Genomic DNA, 19,639 nt, shown 5'->3' on the forward strand with positions numbered 1-19,639 from the left:
GTGGTACTTTGTGAGGGAAAGGATAGATTGGCTTAGGGGGGGAGGGGAGGGGAGGGAGTAATGACTTGACGTCATTTGGGCGGCTATGTAAGGAGGTCGGATTACGTGGCTTATGGCGGGAACGTAATGAGAATGTGCAACAATATTCATGTGTATCTTCTACGTATGGGTCTCTGTCAAGGATTGATATGGTCTTGGGGTCTGAATCTGTAATACCAGTGGTGCTAGACATTCAATATCTGCCGAGGCAACTATTGGATCATGCTCCTATACTTTTATCAGTAAAATGTGGAGGGGAGTGGAGTGGCTGGAGGATGAACGCTTTCTGGCTGCAGGTGATTAACTGTATATCAGTTAAAGATAGGGTGAAGGAGTATTTAGAGTTTAACCAGGGCTCGGTACCGAGAGTAGTACTTTGGGACGCGATGAAAATTTTCCTACAAGGGGCTTTGGCTAGGGAAATAAAACAGGTTAAGGATAGATCAAGACAACTGTGGCAGGAACGGCAGGTGAAAGTGGTGGAGACGAAGGAGAGCTATATCCGGCACGCGACAGTAGAGACGCGGGAAGAATGGGTAGCGGCTCAAAAGCGGTATATGGAACATTTATTAGATCAGGCAGATAACAAACGTATGTTTCTGAAAGAACAGTATTACTCAGAGGGGAGCAGACTGGTAGACTGCTGGCGAGAATGGCACAAGCCCAAAAGGAACATCCTTATATGTATAAGTTGAAAGATATGGGTGGTAATTTGGTAAGTGACACCAAAGGGGTTCTGGAGACATTTAGTGATTTTTATAGGCAGTTGTATGCAACACGGGCGGATTATACTACGGACCAGTTAGGGGATTTTCTGAGGGGGGTTGACATGCCGGTACTGGGAATGGAGGCAAGGGAGTTATTGGAGTCGCCGATCACCCTAAAAAAGAGCTGGAAGCAGCAGTGGGAAGTATGGCAAGCGATAAAGCCCCTGGGATGGATGGACTCCCGATGGAGGTATATAAGGAATTTGGAGATATATTGTTGCCGCAATGGTGGGAGACGCTGAAAGAATGCTTTGAAGGGGGGAGTCTCCCGACATCGTGTTATGAAGCCTTGATAGTAGTGCTCTTAAAGGAAGGTAAGGATGCACAATTACCTGACTCCTATAGACCGGTGTCACTATTAACATCGGACATTAAAATCCTAGCCAAAGTTTTAGCCAATAGACTGGGCTTAGTGATAGGAACAGTAGTCCACAGGGATCAATCAGGATTTATCCCGACTAAATCCACAGCGATTAATCTGAGAAGGCTTTTCCTGAACCTACAGGCGGGAAGGGAGGAGCGGGGGGAGTCTGTAATAGTCTATTTAGACGCTGCTAAAGCCTTCGACAGTATAGAATGGAATTATATGTGGGCTGTCTTGGCAAAGGTGGGAATTGGACCGAACTTTATCAAATGGGTCCGCTTACTCTATCAGGCGCCAGTAGCATGTGTCCGGGTGAATGGGGTCATCTCGGAACAGTTCTCCTTACATTGGGGTACGCGACAGGGGTGCCCTTTATCGCCCTTGCTATTCGCTCTAGCCATGGAGCCATTAGCTTGCTGGATCCGACAGCATGACGGAATTCAAGGCTTTCGTTACAGTGGTGGGGAGGAGAGAGTAGCGTTATACGCGGATGACGTATTGTTGTTCCTTTCCAGGATTCAACAGTCAACGGTGATGGAAGTCATCAAGAGATTCGGGGAGTACCGTGGGCTACGCATTAACTGGTCAAAATCTGCTATATTGCCACTGGTTCAGAATCAACAATTGCAAATAGGGGAGGGGGAAATCCCAGTAGTGGTAGAGTTTAAGTACCTGGGTATTAGGATCGCTAGAAGGGTTTCCGATTTTATTGACCTAAATGTGGCTCCAGTACTATCAAATATGCGATCTAGGATAAGAGTGTGGAAAAAACTACCTCTTTCTCCTCTGGGGCGGGCTAATCTTATCAAAATGACTTTAATGCCACAATTACTATACGTACTGCACAATTCCCCGGTATGGATACCAAAATATTGGTTTCAGAGAATTCACGGGCAATTCAGGGAATTGATCTGGAAACAAGGGGCCGGATGCATGGGCATATTATTTAGCAGCCCAATGTCAGCACTTTTGAGGATGGGCTCTGGAGGGGAGAGATTCAGGTTGCCCGTTGGTAGTCAGGCACTTTGGGGGGACATTGTCACCGGTGTCGCTACTGGAGACAGGGACGTTAGGGAACAGTGCAAGGCAATATCCGACTCTGGCATTGAGGAACAAGGTGTGGCGGACTTATAAACAAATAGTGGTGGTGGGGCCCTGGACCAAGTATACGCCTCTGTGGAATAATCCGTATTTGGGAGAGGTATTCATGTTAGACGACACAAGATGGTGGGAGCAGAAAGGGGTTAAATACTTACACCAATTATATTTAGACTCCATATTAAAATCGTTTCAGCAGCTGGAGGAGGGGTTTGAGGTTCCCAGGCAGATGTTTTACCAATATCTACAATTAAGGCACAGCTTGCAGTCGCAGTTTGAGTCTGGGGAAGTAGAGATTTCTCCACTAGGAGTGATGACTGGGGTGGTTCAGGCTAAATCCATGAGAGGGCTAATTTCTTTACTGTATGGAGAAATATTGGACAAGGTGCTGGGGGAACAAATGAATGAGACACGGCAAAAGTGGGAAAGGGATGTGGGTGAGTTGGAAGAGGAGGAGTGGGAAGAGGCACTGGAGTCCCCCTGTAAATTATTGCTGTATGTGGCACAGAGGCGGTCACAGTTATTCTTGGTTCATAGAGCTTATCGTACTCCAGTCCTGTTGAGGAAAATGGGGATCCGTAGTGAGGCTAGGTGTCCGCGATGTTTAATGGATGAGGCTGACATCATACACATGTTCTGGTCATGTCCGGCGTTGAGAGACCTATGGGACAGGGCTAATAGACTGATCAAAAGAGTGTTTAATGTGACAGTGGGGTCTGACCCAAAGGTGTGTGTACTGGGCTGTGTGGGAAAACTGGAGAGTACCAGGGCACAACAACAGGCGATAGCCAAGATCCTATATCAAGTGCGGAAGACAATAGGTACGCATTGGCTGGATACTGCGCCTCCTGGTATATCAGAAGTTAAGAGAATGGTAAATGTCACAATTCGTATGGAAATGGGGGTTTACCTCAAACGTAATGCATTGGGGAAGTTCGAAAAGCAGTGGAGTAAATGGTTATGCCCAAGACTAGGGTCAGAGAAGCTGCTCAGAAGGTGGAGACAGGTGTGCCTAGGGGGACTGTTAGGGGGCAGGCAGGAATTGGCATAACGAAGGGGCGGGTTGTGTGCTACAGCAAAAAGGGAGTTTAATCCTAGACTAGGAGGGACCGGACCGCTGGGTGGGGGGGGGAGAGGTTTGTTAAGGACGGAGGGGAGGGGTTGGTTTATGGTTATGGTCATGAGCTGTAATTTGTACATTGAAGTCTGTACTAATATATATGTCTTTCCTTCAAAATGGATGTAAATTTATATGCTTTAATAAAGACCATCTGATTAAAAAAAAAAAAAAATCTAATTCACTTCACAAATTAACAAAGATATATATTAAGCTCGGTCAAACAAACTGGTTCAGTACCAAGATGGTGGCGAAGTACAAAATAGTAAGGCAGATGAAACGTCAAGGTACAGGCAAAGGTCAGTAACACAGTAAAGCTCTGTAGAATATAAAGAATCACAATTGCTTTGATTGACGACAGCTGGCAAAATCTGACAGCCAGTTGGTGCCGCCATCTTGTTTTAGATGGTCACTCCCCATGATGTCATTGTGATGTCATGGTGTATACTGCAATACAGAAGTATTGCAATATATGGTAGGAACGATCACACAGTCTAGGGTAAAAGTACCCTAGAGGGTCTGAAAAATAGAAATAAAATTAATTAAAAAAGGTAAAAAAAAAATTAATTAAATATTCAAATCATGGCCGCTATATACAGTAGTGGTGATGAGGCCTGGAGCAGAGTATAGCCCCCGGTGTGGTAACAAGACCAAAAGCAGTGCAGCAAGAATCTGTTGAGAGAGTTGTGACAGCTTACTCTGCAGATAGATAATTATAGTTGGCCATGCAATATATACACTACAGCTGGAAGACTTTTCTAAATGTGAAGCATTGGGAATATAATATCAACATCATAGGTAATTTATGCTCTAATTTTACGTAATGGATTCTGCCATTTAAACTGTCTCATTTACCAAAACATTAATTTTCATGACATCTAGAAATTAACATTTTAACACAGACACTGTATATGATGTATTTTGCCAATATACTAATTTTAATCTGTTTTATGTTTTTGTCAACCCATCTAGAAAACCAGCCTAATTTGTACATGATACCCATGCATAGTAAAAGGTTAATATGAAGAACTAATTCAAAAAAGAAGTATGCTATAAAGGGCCCAAAATACAAAATGTATTACAATCTTTATTAGATACAACATAGCAGAACACATACACATGCCATATAAAAGCAATTGAAAAGTACCAATGTACAAATATAGACACAGAGCAGTTTATAGAGGAAGTCGCTATTAGCAGCAAAACTTTGTGGGGAACCTGCCGCCACTGTCTAGGGCAGTGATGGTGAACCTTTTGGAGACAGAGTGCCCAAACTACAACCAAAACACACTTATTTACCATGAAGTGCCACCGTGGCATTTTAAGCAGTAACTTATTGCCACCTGTTCATCCACATCTTTCAATTGTATCAGCCCCCTGAGAAAACCAATACAATTGAAAGAAGAAGGGCAAATTCAGACTCTCCTTGTAGCTTCTCTCCAGGGTCTCTCTGTAGACAAAGAATGGTGGGTCCAGCCGGATGACCTCCAGAGATATTGCAGTTCTGTCAACACCTTCTCACTTTTCCTGCAGTCCCTAACAGCCAATGAAATGTCGCTTTATAATAGCGCTGAGAGCAGCATCTCTAAAGTTGCCTGGGACTTGGTCCTATTTAGTGAACTCTGTCCTGGGATGATGGTCTGAGTGCCCACAGAAATGGCTCCGAGTGCCACCTCTGGCACCAGTGCCATAGGTTCGCCACCACTGGTCTAGGGCATTACATATGGCTGCTGGCCTATGTGGACTTGACTTTAGATGCATAGCATTTCTGTGGACCTTTTCGTAACCTGAAATGAGATGTGTATATTTCTCTTGTTCGGTACTTTGATAGGGCATGTTTATTATTGAATTGTTCGATTTGACTGCATTTTTCTTTACCCAGATTGCTGTTTGCACAGCTTTCATCATTTTTGCAGGAGTCTTTATCCCACAAGGCATTTGATCATAGGGGTTTGCAGGCGTATGTTTCGGCCTAAAAAAATTGTTATTGACAGGAGGTGTTAGATAGTGTGGAATATCCGTGCTCGGCCCGTATGTGTACATTGCTACTTTATAATTGTTTTTATATGCCGTGTGTATGTGTTCTGCCATGTTGTTTCCAATAAAGATTTGGGTACATAATTATGTACTTTGGCCCTTTATAGAACACTTTGTTTGAAGGGTGCACTAGAGGACCACCTCATTAGTGAACAAGAGTTCAAATTTCTGTTCCCAAAATTTCCAACAATGGCCACATTTTACAGCCCCCCTAAGGTACATAAGGGTTACCCTCCTCTCAAGGGAAGGCCCATTGTGTCTGGGATCAACAGCTTAACCCAGAACATCAGCCTATATGTGGACCAAATACTCAAACCCTTTGTCACCAGCCTCCCATCCTACGTGCGTGACACGATGGATGTCCTTAAACAAATTGAAGGAATTGTGCTGGACGAAAACACCTATCTGGCGAGTCTGCACGTAGAGGCCCTCTACTCCTCTATCCCCCATACTAAGGGATGTGAGGCAGTAGGGGCCTTCCTTAGCACAAGAGGCACACAATTTGGTAGACATAACCGATTTGTGTTAGACCTGACGAGATTCATTCTGGAAAGAAATATATTCCTCTTTGAGAGCAGGATCCTCCACCAGCTGAGGGGTACAGCTATGGGGAGCCCAATGGCCCCCAGCTACGCTAATCTATACCTCGGCTGGTGGGAGGATCGCATCGTCTTCTCGGAGGAAAATGCCAGATGGATATCCTCTATATCCATCTGGCTCCGATATATAGACGATGTGCTTATCTCTACTCCAACAGACTTTTATGATTTCGTACAGGCACTTAACATCAATGACCTGGGCCTCAAATTCACCAGCGAAATCCAGGAAAAATCCATCTCTTTCCTGGATGTACGAATCACCAAGTCGACGGAGGGCCAACTTCGAACTAAGGTTCACAGGAAGGAAACTGCCACTAACAGTCTGTTGCGGTGGGAGAGCTGTCACCCGATACCCCTCAAGCGGGGCATACCTAAGGGGCAGTTCCTCAGACTGCGCCACAACTGCAGCCATACGGAGGATTTTCTGACCCAATCGAGAGACCTTACAGATAGATTTTTAGAGAGAGGTTTTCCTAAAAAAATCATTAGTAAAGCCTTCCAGAATGCACTATCCTCCAGAAGAGAGGACCTGCTAGTGCCCCGAATCAGAGAGGAGAATAAGACCTTACGAGTGATTGGCACCTTTGACACCAAAGCAGAAACAGTCAAGCAGATCCTGAATAAATACTGGCGTATTCTGAGACAGGACCCGGATCTGAAAGACTGCTTGCAACCTTACCCCTCTATTACCTATAGGAGAGGGAAAAACCTACGGGACAGACTGGTGCATAGCCATCTTGAACCGACTCGAGGGGCAACCACATGGCTTTCGCCGCGGACCGGCACCTTTAAATGTGGAAACTGCAGCGTCTGCACACTGGTCCTTCTGGGGGACACGTTTCAGAGCGTGAGCACGGGAAAGACATTCTCCATTAGGGACTACTCCAACTGTCGTACCGAAGGAGTGGTATGTATGCTTACATGCCTGTGCCCGCTCAACTACGTAGGTAAAACCCACCGTCCGGTTAAAATCAGGATACAGGAACATATGGGTGACATTAGAAACCACCGGGAGACCACAGTAGCCAGACACTTTGCAAATGAACACAGCAGTAACCCTAAGTGTTTACGCTTTCAGGTCATCGAGAAGGTTAGACCACCCAAACGGGGAGGCAATTGGGACAGGCTGATTTGTCAAAAGGAGACTCGATGGATTTACACCCTAAGGACCATTGAGCCAGACGGTCTCAACGAGAGCCTGTCCTTCACTAGCTTCCTATAACTCTCTCAGTTATTCTAGGCTGCCCTTGTTATGAGGCATTCTGTAATTAGGTGAAAAATTAGGTTTAGCATCATAGGGCCTTTTTTACCTTATTTAAGTCCAGCATCATATTCTGACAAATGTTCCACACTGGATGGGCTTTTCTTCACTTTACCGTAAGTCCTACCATCCCCACGGCTCTCTCCACTCGTTTTAGGTACATTCCATAGATCGGTACTCCTACCTAGCCTAATTACGTCTATAGGGCTTTACTACCCCACTATATTATTAATGAGGTTGTATGTACATAGTCTATTTCTTTACGGTTCAGATCGCAACTATACAATACCCCATCGGGGATGCTAAGTGATAAGCATCCTTTTATTCCCTCTTTAATTATACTTACCTCATGAATCCGTGTCCTATACATATCTAGGAGTGGCCTATTCCATTGTTTATCTTCGCCCGCACCTCATCCAATGCCTGTGACCCGCGTCACAATCGGGCGGTCCTTTGGGCGTGCCGATGACGTGTGGTCACATGACCGGAGGCCCGATGACGTACGGTCACATGACCGGAAGTCGGTTCCGGCCTCCGTTGTTTCAATGGATACCATCTCTCAACGCGAACGGGGCGGGCCCAGTGCGAAGGGGTATGTCACCCAGGCCCGTTCCCCTTGGCTAAGGGCTACCCCGTCAGGACATTGGAGGGCATGGCGTAAATTTTAACTACCCGGCGCTCTCCGCGGGCGGCAGCCGCTACTATCAATGCAGGGAGACGCTGAATCAGTGTTTAGACAGACAAAATGAATATCTAAGTCTAGTCTACTAATGTAATACATCATGATCCCTGATGAATGTAATCAGGAAACGCGTCGGATCAAATGAATCAGCAATAGGAGAGCTAGTGGGGGATAGTCATTACATCAGAGGTGTGCCGCTGAGTCCAGATACGCATATATTCTAGGACAGACAGGCTTTCCACTTAGACTACCCGATAATCCACAATTTTTTAGCCTCCTCTGTATATATTGTGGATCCCAGACTAACTCAGTGATCGCAGTATTGCGGTCTGGGGTCGTCCACTACTTTTAAACTTCACCTACTTTGTACACTCAATGGTGTTAGGTTTACACTGTGGTTACACTATCTTCCTATCATGAATTACAATTTTTAATATTACCTATTGAATAAAGGTTAAGTTTTAACCAGACTGTACTCCCTACATTCCCCCCTCAGTGAAAAGTATTTTACAACAGGGAGGTTAACAACCATTTATCCAGAATCAGTGAAAACACTTTGTTTTTGCATTAGTGTTGACTGGCAATCAGGTTTAAATACCTATTTAATGAAAATAAGTCATTTCCTTGGCATGCAATAATTTTTTACACATTTATTTTAGATTTTCAATCATTTTACTATGATTTATTATTTGTTGGCTCTATATATATCACTTATGAAATTGTAATAAAGTCTTGTATTAGGACACTTTACAGTTACCAAGGTAGGTCCTTAAATTACTATTGGGGATCGGATTCCTTACATCATTGTGAAATATGATGCAAGGAGTCCCTGTTTCCTAGCTAAATGACACTGTAATGATTGTGTTGTCCCTGCTGAGGAGAAGCAGGGACTCCTTGCATTATTTATCCCTGTGATGTAAGGAGTCCCATCTAAGACAGTGCGGCCAGTCCATGAAACAGTACCATGCACAGTCCATAGTTCATGGACAAACCACAGTACAGGCGGTCCCCTACTTAAGGACACCCGACTTACAGACAACCCATAGTTACAGACGGACCCCTCTGCCCACTGTGACCTCTGGTGAAGCTCTCTGGATGCTTTAAAATAGTCCCAGATTGCAATAATCAGCTTAAAATTGTCTGCAATGAAGCTTTATTGATAATTCTTGGTCCTATTACAGCAAAAAAATGTGAAACTCCAATTGTCACTGGGGCAAAAAAAAAAATTGTCGGGAACTACAATGATAAAATATACAGTTTCGACTTACATACAAATTCAACTTAAGAACAAACCTACAGTCCCTATCTTGTATGTAACCCGGGGACTGCCTGTATGCAGAATGCATACTATATATATATATATATATATATATATAAATTATATCTAAAACAAAGGTATATAATAAACTGTGTTATTGACTACAAAATAAAATAACAATAAACAACAAGTTATTGTTATAATATGTTGCTATGTATTATAAAGGAATATATATTCATGGAAATCCAAGTATGTTTCTTTTCTCTTCCTGTTAGACCTATAGCAAGCACCTATAGTTTTATTAAAAGCAAAGTGATGCTCTTGCATGATTGATGGATTAATGTAGTCACTAGTGTAGCACATATTAAACTATTTCAGAGCATCCTATGCATTTCCATTGAAGGGTTAGCTCGCAGTCATAATCAGGAACTTATACTGCACTTCAATTTCTACAGAATTAAAGGGGTTCCTCTAACAAATGAAAATATGGTTTATGTATGGTGATATGGTGATCCTTATATGTGTCATTTGAGGGCAGGTTACTGCTGCAGCCAATCTCAGGTCGCTACTAAAAATCACTTTAGATGTCATAAAACCAGTGGATAACCCCATTATTAATGTAGTGATGTTTGCCTCTGAAATCTTTACCCCCTTGATGCGTTATCATTTTTATTCACTGACAATTCTTCTATGGTCATATTAGCAGTGACCACAGCAGCCAAAGGGTTAGTCTGTCGGTAAGTTCCCTACCCACATGTATCTCATCATAGTATTCCTTTTATGACCTGCACAAGGTAAGCCCAAATAGAATGACATGTAACACAGAATCAAAAAGGAGGAAATTTAAAAATTCATCTTTTTTATTCAGTGTTTTGCATGACTTAATCATCAAAAACCATATATCTCTATCTTGTCTTGAGAAAATCGCTAAACATAATGAAAAAGTGCATTAAAACCAAACTAAAGATCTGGAATTTTAGGTGACATAAAATGTCATTTTATTATAAAATGGATCAGTTATATTTCCAGTAGGATAGATACAATATTAAAGGAAATCTTCATTAAAATCCATCATAATAAACCAGGGGCACTTACTCATAGATCAAGGCACTGTGACTGTAGTAATCCTCTTATATTTGTTATCCTCGACCTCCTTACTTTCTAAAATCATCTTTTATAATTATGCTAATGAGCCTGAGGGGCTCTGGGGGTGTTTTTCCAGAGCCTCTTAGTGATGTCTTTTCACTGGTTGTTACAATGAGCAGGGCAGGTCTTCCCTCCGTCTGCACTTCCTGCTTCTGCTAGATTACACAGGCAGAGAGAGGAGGGAGGGGGCAGGGGGAGGGGGAAGCAGTGTAACAGGTTGTGAAAAGACATCAGTGAAGGGCTCGAAAAACACCTCCCAGAGCCTCTCAGGCTCATTAGTATTATTTTAAAAGATGATTTTCAAAGGATGGAGGCCAATCACAGTGCCTCGTTTATCATGGTAAATTTTGATGGTAGATTTCCTTTAACTTATACTCTGTTTTTTGACATTTTCATATATGAAAAGTTACTGGGAGCAGCAAGTGCGCCGCCGCGGGGACAGTAACGCCCCGTGCCGGCCCACTCCCGGCCAGCGTGAAGGTGGCAGAGAGGGCAAAAAAAAAATTTCAAGTGCTAGCAATAGCAGTAATAGCACTGGTGTGGCGGAGAGGTCCTGATAAATATGCCCCGTAAAGTCAATGGGGAACATTTACTTACCCGTCAACAGGACTTCCCGAAATACGGAGTGTCTGACGATCATGCACTTCCCGCTCAGGTCTGCCAGAGTTTGCCTTCTTCTTCAAGGTGTACAAACACGAGGAGTGCATTGGTTTTGTCACAATTTGAATATTAAATCCCACGCTCAGTCCGTATCAGTCGGATCATCCAACAGCCCGCCCCCCGATTTCTGTCGCATGAAAGCCAGCACAGCTGCGCCAAAATCCGATTGCACGCGGCACCATCCCCTTCTAAATAGCTGTCACAGTGGCGCAAATCCCGAAAATGTCTAAAATCCAACGAAAGTGCGATCCACGGGAACCTTAGTACCTGGTAACAGTTAGTGTATTTCTAACTCTAATGCTTAGGAAGTGTGTCAGGTAACATGTATTTAACATTTTTCCGCTATGGAACTATCTATTTTATTGATTGGATTTATGTCTTTCCTTTGTAGATTTCTTTTTAATCTCAAAATGTCAGAAATAGCAGGGGCACATGCAGATGCTGATTGAATGCTCATATAGGTGTATATAATAGATAAAATGTACTATATATGACATATTTCTCATACTTGTTTTTCCCATGTGATACATGGAAGAAGGTCAGCTGACCAAACATTTTTTCACACGTTTTACACAAAATGACCACTAGGTGGCAAAATAGCCCCCCATTTACAATTAATGGTGACATGGGAACGTGTTTCTAAACATGATCATCTACAAATCCATCAGCCTTACAGTAAAGTGAGAAACTGGGAATTATATGAAACTGGAATTTATCATACAATGTTACAATATACAATTGTGCAACTAAAATTCACTATGCTGATATTCCATTTTGAATCTGTAATAAATGGTGAGTCTGAATATAAAAGCAGTAATATTAAGGAGAAGCAAATGTTAAAAAATCAGCATCAAGAAGTTTACAAAAAAAAATGGAAAATTGTAAGTGGGAGGGGCAAACTGACCTGGTTAGAATCTAATGATTAAAGGGGTTGTCCGACATTAATAAAAACTTTACTGTGGGTGCTGTGAAAAAAATAAACTTCTACTTACCTCTCTCAGCGCTGCTGGTGTTCCATACTACCATTCGCCGACCATGTTTATAAAACTCTATAAAATAACAAAAAATAACTAAAATGGGCAAGCTGGTTTTATCCCTTGTGCAGCTCATATGACCATATAATCCTTTGGTTAGTTTATTTTAGAAGGAAGAAGGCCATGAATAACGAATATAAGAAGATTACCACAGTCACAGTGCCTGGATCTATGAGTGAGTGGTCCTGGTTTTTGGATTTTTATGGTAGATTTCCTTTAAAGTGTCAGATTTATCAGAGGGGCTAATATTGTCTAATAAGACTAAGACTAATATGCTTTTTGCTAAACATATTTTGCTTTTTTTTTTTATAATGTTATGCCAAGTCCTAGGTGCCTTACATTCTGACAGTTTTCTTACATTTTGGCAAAACTTAGTGGACAGGCAGTCCCTAGATAGATTCTGGAGGTTTGTTCTTAAAGGGCACCTACCACCACAAATCTACCTATAAAGGTAGATTGGGTGGTAGGTGGATCATTGGGACGTGAGGATAGCCCTTTTAAGGGCTAATCCTCACGTCCCTGCACTTTTTTGAGAACTTTAATTTGATATTTATTCAAATGTACTTATGTGGCTACCGGGGCGTGGAGTAGCCGCTTATGAGATTACACGAGGCGGCTACTCCACGCCCCGGTAGCCACTTTACTCCTCCTACTCACCCATCTTCGGCGCGCAGCTCCGCGTAGCTGCGCGCCCTCGTCCGGCGAGCCTGCCGTCTGCGCATGCGCAGAAGAGCAGGCCCGCGCCTGCGCGGTCACAACTCCGAAACAGGCGCTGGCCTGCTCTTCTGCGCATGCGCAGACGGCAGGCTCGCCGGACGAGGGCGCGCAGCTACGCGGAGCTGCGCGCCGAAGATGGGTGAGTAGGAGGAGTAAAGTGGCTACCGGGGCGTGGAGTAGCCGCCTCGTGTAATCTCATAAGCGGCTACTCCACGCCCCGGTAGCCACATAAGTACATTTGAATAAATATCAAATTAAAGTTCTCAAAAAAGTGCAGGGACGTGAGGATTAGCCCTTAAAAGGGCTATCCTCACGTCCCAATGATCCACCTACCACCCAATCTACCTTTATAGGTAGATTTGTGGTGGTAGGTTCCCTTTAAGTTGAATTTGTATGTAAGTCGGAACTGTATATTTTATAATTGTATCACCGCCAAATTTTTTTGGTCTCAGTTACAATTAGATTTTAAAAATGTTGGGTTGTCATAAGAACCAGGATTAACAATGAAGCTTAACTACAGACACCTGTGATAACTGTTACAGATGTTTATTGTAGCCTAAGGCTAAAGTATAGTAAGTTACCACCATCCAGAGGTCCGTTTGTAACTAGGGGTCGTCTGTAAGTCAGGTGTCTATAAGTAGGGGACTGCCTGTATTTAAAACCACATCCTTTCTAAACCAGGTACTTTTCCACTCTTCATACCCTGTGTTTACTAAAAAAAAGTGTCAAACACATATAACAGATCTGGTGCAAGACTTGTCTTTTAGCCTTTTGGTGCATTAAGCTTATAGAATCTCCCTTCTATGGTTTGTGATGTTCAGCCATAAGTTACTTCTTATATAGTTGTGAGCTACAGCATATTTCAGATTTAGATACCATTTTCATTGACCAAGTAAGTAACCTATAAAAGTGACATCCACACCACAATATGGTACATGTACCATATGATATATGTTTAAATTGCTTTATATGTTATAAAGTACAGTAAATTACCAAAATCCAGAGGTCCGTTTGTAACTAGGGGTCGTATGTAAGTCAGGTGTTCTTAAGTAGGGGACCGCCTGTACATTTAAAAAATATATGTGTAACATTGTCTTAAAGTTAAAGCTTAATGAAAGTATGTCACTTCTCCTGTTTTTAGGTATAAAATTTAGGAACAAAATGATGAAATAGTGTTGCATATTACCAGTTAACATTGACTTTGTGTGCCTTTTTATGCTTCTGTTATTCAAGTGTCTTACTCCATAGTAAGTTTCTCAAGTTTCCATCTTTTTGCCCTGTGTAATTTGGGATTCCCTGGACTTGTTGTCTTTGTTATAGCAGCACCTGTTGAGTCGCCAGGTGGCAGTCTGCATTCACTGGAACTTCAGGAAAGTGAGAGGGAAAGGAGAGGGGGAAGGAAGGAGAAGAAGGAGAGGGAGTCAAGTACTTTCATCAGCTCTAAACTCTTTCCCATTTGTTGCAGCTAGGAGCAAACTTTAAACAGACACCCACACTAAGCTCTGCGTCTCCCAGCTAAGGAATTGTTTCCTTTTCACTTCTGAGTTTTTCAGAGGCACAGGAATCCCACCAGCAAAGCAAGCAAACCCCTGAGTGACCTGCAGCCCTATTAAGCACTGGAGGATCACCCTGCTGCCTAGAACCTGCTGCCAGGCGGAGAACTCACTGGCTCCATTACTTTCATGCTTTTGGGTCACCGCTCTGATCTGCAAAACAGTGTGAGGAAGTTTGGTGGCAAGCCAAAAAGTAAGGTAAATAATCAGCACAGCGGTGGAGCACAGACTTTGATACTGCCTAAAAAAGGAACTGCCGGTGAGAAAAATAAATGGGAGGTGTATAGAGACACGTTCCTATCCCGCAATGTCCTGAGGGGACACGTTTGCTGACTATCACATTGTTTTCCCACAGGGTGTCAAGCTACAGTTTCACATTTTTACAGCTCTGGATGAATGCTCTCACTTATAATGCTAATTTCTTCTGCATTCACTGATTTCTCTTTGTTTATACAAGGTGAACTGCTCCTTTCTCAAGGATTATTCCCTTTCTCCAAGCTCCATGTAACTTTTTCTGCGTTTGTTTCAGTGTGAGCCGGACAGGTGTTCCTGGAGGCTGGTTATAGATATTTATTTTGCAGAATTTCTGTTGTCAGACTCTTTTTTTTTAAAAACAATTCATTCCCTTTTTTGGAACGTTGTTGCTTGAAGGATTTAAATCTACAGCAGATCTTCAGGGATTTGATCAATTTATCCGACTTTGATATCCAAACTGGAGACAGGAAAGCAGAACAGAATCCGAAGAGAGTTGGCTTTGCATGGGATTATGAAGGATCTACCCAGTGATCATCTGCCACCAATGTTACCCATACAGGCTCAGTGCTCTCTGGTGAAGGGTGCAGTTATCATGCTCTGCTGAGGCTGACTGTGAACTTGCAAATCTCAAGTGCCATTAGTATTTGTGCTCACCCCTATTCATCCAAATGATCCTCTTATTGTTACTTCTCAGAGTCCTCACGTGTACCCTGGACTCTCAGCTACATGGAGTACAAGCTGAATCCAACCTCAGCAGCAAATTTCATTTTGGAAGTGCGAAGGAGCAGAATGGTAAGACACGCTTTGCTTTTTTGTTTGTATACTGTGATAATTTACATTTGTGAGGTCATTCGGCTGTCCTGGAGCCACATTAACTGATGTGGTATAGTCATAGCGGCGCAAGGCTTGGCTTTTAAAGATACCACAAAAAAGGAACTTAAAACATGGCACCAGGGTTAAAGAGGCAGAAAAATAAACCCAGGTCCTTTTTTGCATATATCTTTGTTTGTGCCTGTAGACCTAGATCCGTTGTGGTTTTGAGTGGTGAATGACTCCTATTTCTTTCTGTCCTGGAAACAAGCTAATCCCACATAGGAAATGAGAATTACTTTCAGCTTTCAAGTGTACCTGAAATGTTTAGAAAACCCTTAAATGAAAGATCCCAAGGGCTGGAGCTCGGTGAGTGTAAAGAAAGGATTCTTTCATGTAAAAGGGCAGCTTCAGGGTGTGTAATTTACCTAGCCTCTGAACTCCATAGGACTTGCATTATTCAGATTTTTAAAGCCTTGTGTTGTTGATTCTAGATCATAAAGTCATTTTTGTTTAAGTGCATAGAAAGAATAAATGAGTCGCTGCGCAGAATGGGAAGTTTAAAACGTAAAGTTGCTGGATGGCGTCGGACGTTAAAAAGCATGTGTATAAATAGTTCTGGTCTATCTGCATGAGTTGTGGTGCCTGCGGTAATACTTTGGCACTAAAACACTGGCCATGTGAATTTCCTCACGTTTATGTCAGCTGAAAATTGTAAATCAAGCTGACTTTTACGTTCATTTTTTATTTGCAGCTATGAATGGCCTTTTCTGTTACTTTGTTGTTTTCTTTTCCTTTCCTCTGGATGTGACTTTTTTCCTCCTTTCTTGGTGTGGTACAGAGCAATTTGAAGAATGGGTTAAAAGCCAGTGGAGATAAGGAACAGGACTCAGCCCTTTATCACATGCACTAGAGTTGTGTGAGAGAGCTGATTTTGTTTTTGCATGCTGCTTGCTAATGTGTTGACATATGGCACCTGCAGACTGCCAGAAAGCCTGATCAAAGAGCAGCCCAGAGATCAGTCTCTAATCAGACTCCACTGTGAAGGACCAAAGGAAACTGATCAAACGGTTGGGGATCCCTGCTATGTTGTGACGGGGACCCATCAAGATGACCTTTGTCTATAGTCTTTGGTGTTGAAAAATACTGCAGGTTCTTAAAGAAGACAATTGTAATTGAAAATATCCCTTTTGTTTTGTAATCCAAGTAGAAGCAACTAGTAGTTGTCTAGTTGTTGTTTTGGACCTGCAAGTTCTCTCATGTCTTACTAGTTAGAGGGCAGGGCAAATTATACTCTTAAGATGCTGCTTTTTGGTGCCAAAAATAGTTCTGATGCAGTGAGTGTTTTTGTGCGCTTCATGTTTTTTTAAGTGTCTAGACTGTAGACGGTGTCTAGACGTAGAAGAAGACAATGTTTGATATTCTATATTTAAGGTATAAAAGAAAACGTTATAGATTTACCAAAGGAAAAAAAAAAACATTTTCCTATTCTCTTTATTGTATTATTCATTTTGTTGTTGTTTTTTTTACAAACAGAATAACATTTAAATAAGTATAATTTTCACAGACATACTGGTGAGTGTTTTACGAGCTTAAATCCAATATTACTACATAGCTTTAACAGACAAGGTATATAACAGCTTGAACTATGAAATCTTCGCAAAAAGCAAAAGACAACAACAAGAAATCTTTTGTTATCTTGAAGTTTGGGATTTGACATCAAGCCAACTAATGACTCCCTTAACGTCAGTGTGACTGAATTTAATCTAATTGTCAACACAAGTCTATTAGTCAATTGATGGACTATTCTATCTGTTGACACTAGGTACAGGTCTACCAAGAACATTTTTTTCCCAACATGCAGCCCATGAACTTATATTTATACTTGAAAAACTCTACTGTTGGTCCCTGAACTTGAAATAAGATTTAACTGAAGATAAAGGGGGAAATAGCATAATGCAACTTTTTGAAGTCCAATTACTGGTAGTTACATTTTTACATTTACTTCAAAATGCTTAAAATTTATGAACAATTTTGTAAACTTACATCTTTCCTTTACTGGAGTGACCTTGAGGAAATGTTTGCAATTTTTTAAAATGATAGATTTAGCTTAACAGGCTAACCACACCTATTTAACCACCCACTTATTCAAACAGGTATAAACATTTCCATTTCCACAATAAATCCAATGGGGGTATTTTTAGAGCTTTTATGCAGGGAATTGCAGCTATTTTCCAACTTATTCCAACTCCACACCAAGTGGGCATGTAGGGGCAACAAGGGGGTCATGCCCAGTGGTGGAGACGGCCTGCACAGGGTGTTCCAGGAACTGGCACAGGCTATAATTGAATTCTATGCCAGGCAGGACCTGACATAGGACTGTCCTGACACACACCACATAAATCAGGAGCCTCTACATAAATTTGGGGTGGTGGGATCAGTGAGGTTTACATTACAGTTGGTGTACCTATAAGTCTCAAATAAAAAACCATATCATTATCTTAACATGACCTGGTAGAGTACTATAAAACTAAAAGAGAAACTTGTTCAAGTGAAGAAGTTGTAAAGTAAAGGTTTACTTTTGTCCCATGAAAACGAGATAGCTATATTTCAGTTGTTCTAAAATCTTATCTGTTATTCTAGCTTTATGTAACATCTGTTATTATAGAACAGTCGTGTTACCTCAAAATGAAGCTTTTGAAAATAATTGACCATGCTGACTATTACTATGCTATTTAGGCCAAAGTCCAATAGTTGTCTAAATGAGCAAAAAAGTAAGCTGAGACTATTGGGAACTATTGCGATGGATGCTTGTTTTATAACAATAGGCTGCATCTAAGCCGGAGTTTTTGAGGAGCCCAATGGAAATTGTGGCAGCACCAATGATGTAAATGTAGTGTAATGTAAGGAAAGGGGTAGGGTCGTTACTGGTTTTGCACTTGTTCATAGACGTCAAGGTACGTATCATAATGTTATAAGTGATGTACCTAGGAAGAAAGTAGAATTACAGTGCACTATTAACAGAGGAAAATGCCTCATTATGGATGAAGCCTCAAGGTAAGGATTTTTTAGTCATTGCCTGCATTGTTAGTGCTTCAGTAATGAACTTCTCTAAACCAAGTCTGCAATCGGTCATAGCCAACAACATTGCCAACGGGAAATGTAGTGCATTATATCAAGTTCAACTGGAAAAAGGAGACTTAATGAGTCCTGCCTAAAATAAAGGAAGTTACAAAATATTATAAAATATGGTCCAGCTTACCTTAATAAAGAAACATTACTTTATAGCTCCCACATTGAATTTGTAGCTTTATTCATGAAGGAAGATTATTTCCTACAAAAACCATATTTTTCAATAATTTTAAAGAATTTTACCTACAATTTGATGGGGGTGAATAACAATATGACAACAGTCTACCTGTATAATCCCATACTACCCTTGATCTTCTGACTGCTGATATAGATCATCCACAATGCGTTCCACCAGGATGTACCTCTGAGGCCCTGTAAAATGTAGTTTACACAATAGTTTACAGAAGATAAGGAGGCATTGAAAGAGAAGTATTGATGTGCCTGTTACATTACTGGTAAAACCAACTATTTGTGTGAGTAAAATGGGTAGTCTACACATGTGATTATCTAAAGTACACAAGGATAGATAAAACAGTGGATGACATAATACATAACAATCATGCGTAGGAAAACAAATTATTTTAAGCAAATCTCAGCCACAACTCAGCCCATATGTAGTGCTATAAAGACTAAAGAAAAACCAGCAAAATCTGGATAAACAGACAGCGCAAATGAGTGTAGACATAATATTTGCAGTTCAGCTTATCGAAAATGCCATAAAACACAGAAGACATGGAAAGGTACATATGTATATGTGGATTAAAGCTAATATATGAATAAAGACTTTACCAAATGGAAAACTCATTGGCACGCTAATTTGTTAGTGTATGTGTGGATATAATGTACAATATAAAATTATCGTTCTTACCAGTATTGTTCTCTGGAAGAAGTTTCCCTTCCTACGTTATTCACCTGGTATCTCGTAAAATGGCCAGTGACATGTGCAAAGTAGCTCTGCCTACAAATGTAAGGTTTTTTGCTGACCGCCAAAAAACTGGCCCATGACCCATTGCTTAAGGCACGTCTGTCATTGGGGAGTAAGCACCACTCCCATGCCAATGGTAATATAATAAGGCTGCCTTGAACGCAAAAACAGGCAGGAATAGGATC

General features: G+C 41.6%; 1 protein-coding gene across 2 annotated transcripts in view; it reads left to right on the forward strand.

Moving 5' to 3' along the window:
- Positions 1-14,216: 14,216 nt before the first annotated feature.
- Positions 14,217-19,639, forward strand: part of PDGFC (platelet derived growth factor C) — a 154,785-nt gene continuing 149,362 nt past the window's right edge. The window contains exon 1 of one of the 2 annotated variants that reach the window (XM_072120729.1): positions 14,217-15,379. In XM_072120729.1, the coding sequence (XP_071976830.1) occupies positions 15,256-15,379 (124 nt within the window). In that variant the 5' untranslated portion in view covers positions 14,217-15,255. Of the gene's footprint in view, positions 15,380-15,705; positions 15,767-19,639 lie in introns of those variants that run through there. The other variant, XM_072120738.1, reaches the window with a different exon arrangement.

Source organism: Engystomops pustulosus, chromosome 1, assembly GCF_040894005.1.
Source record: "Engystomops pustulosus chromosome 1, aEngPut4.maternal, whole genome shotgun sequence".
Classification (NCBI taxonomy): Eukaryota; Metazoa; Chordata; class Amphibia; order Anura; family Leptodactylidae; genus Engystomops; species Engystomops pustulosus.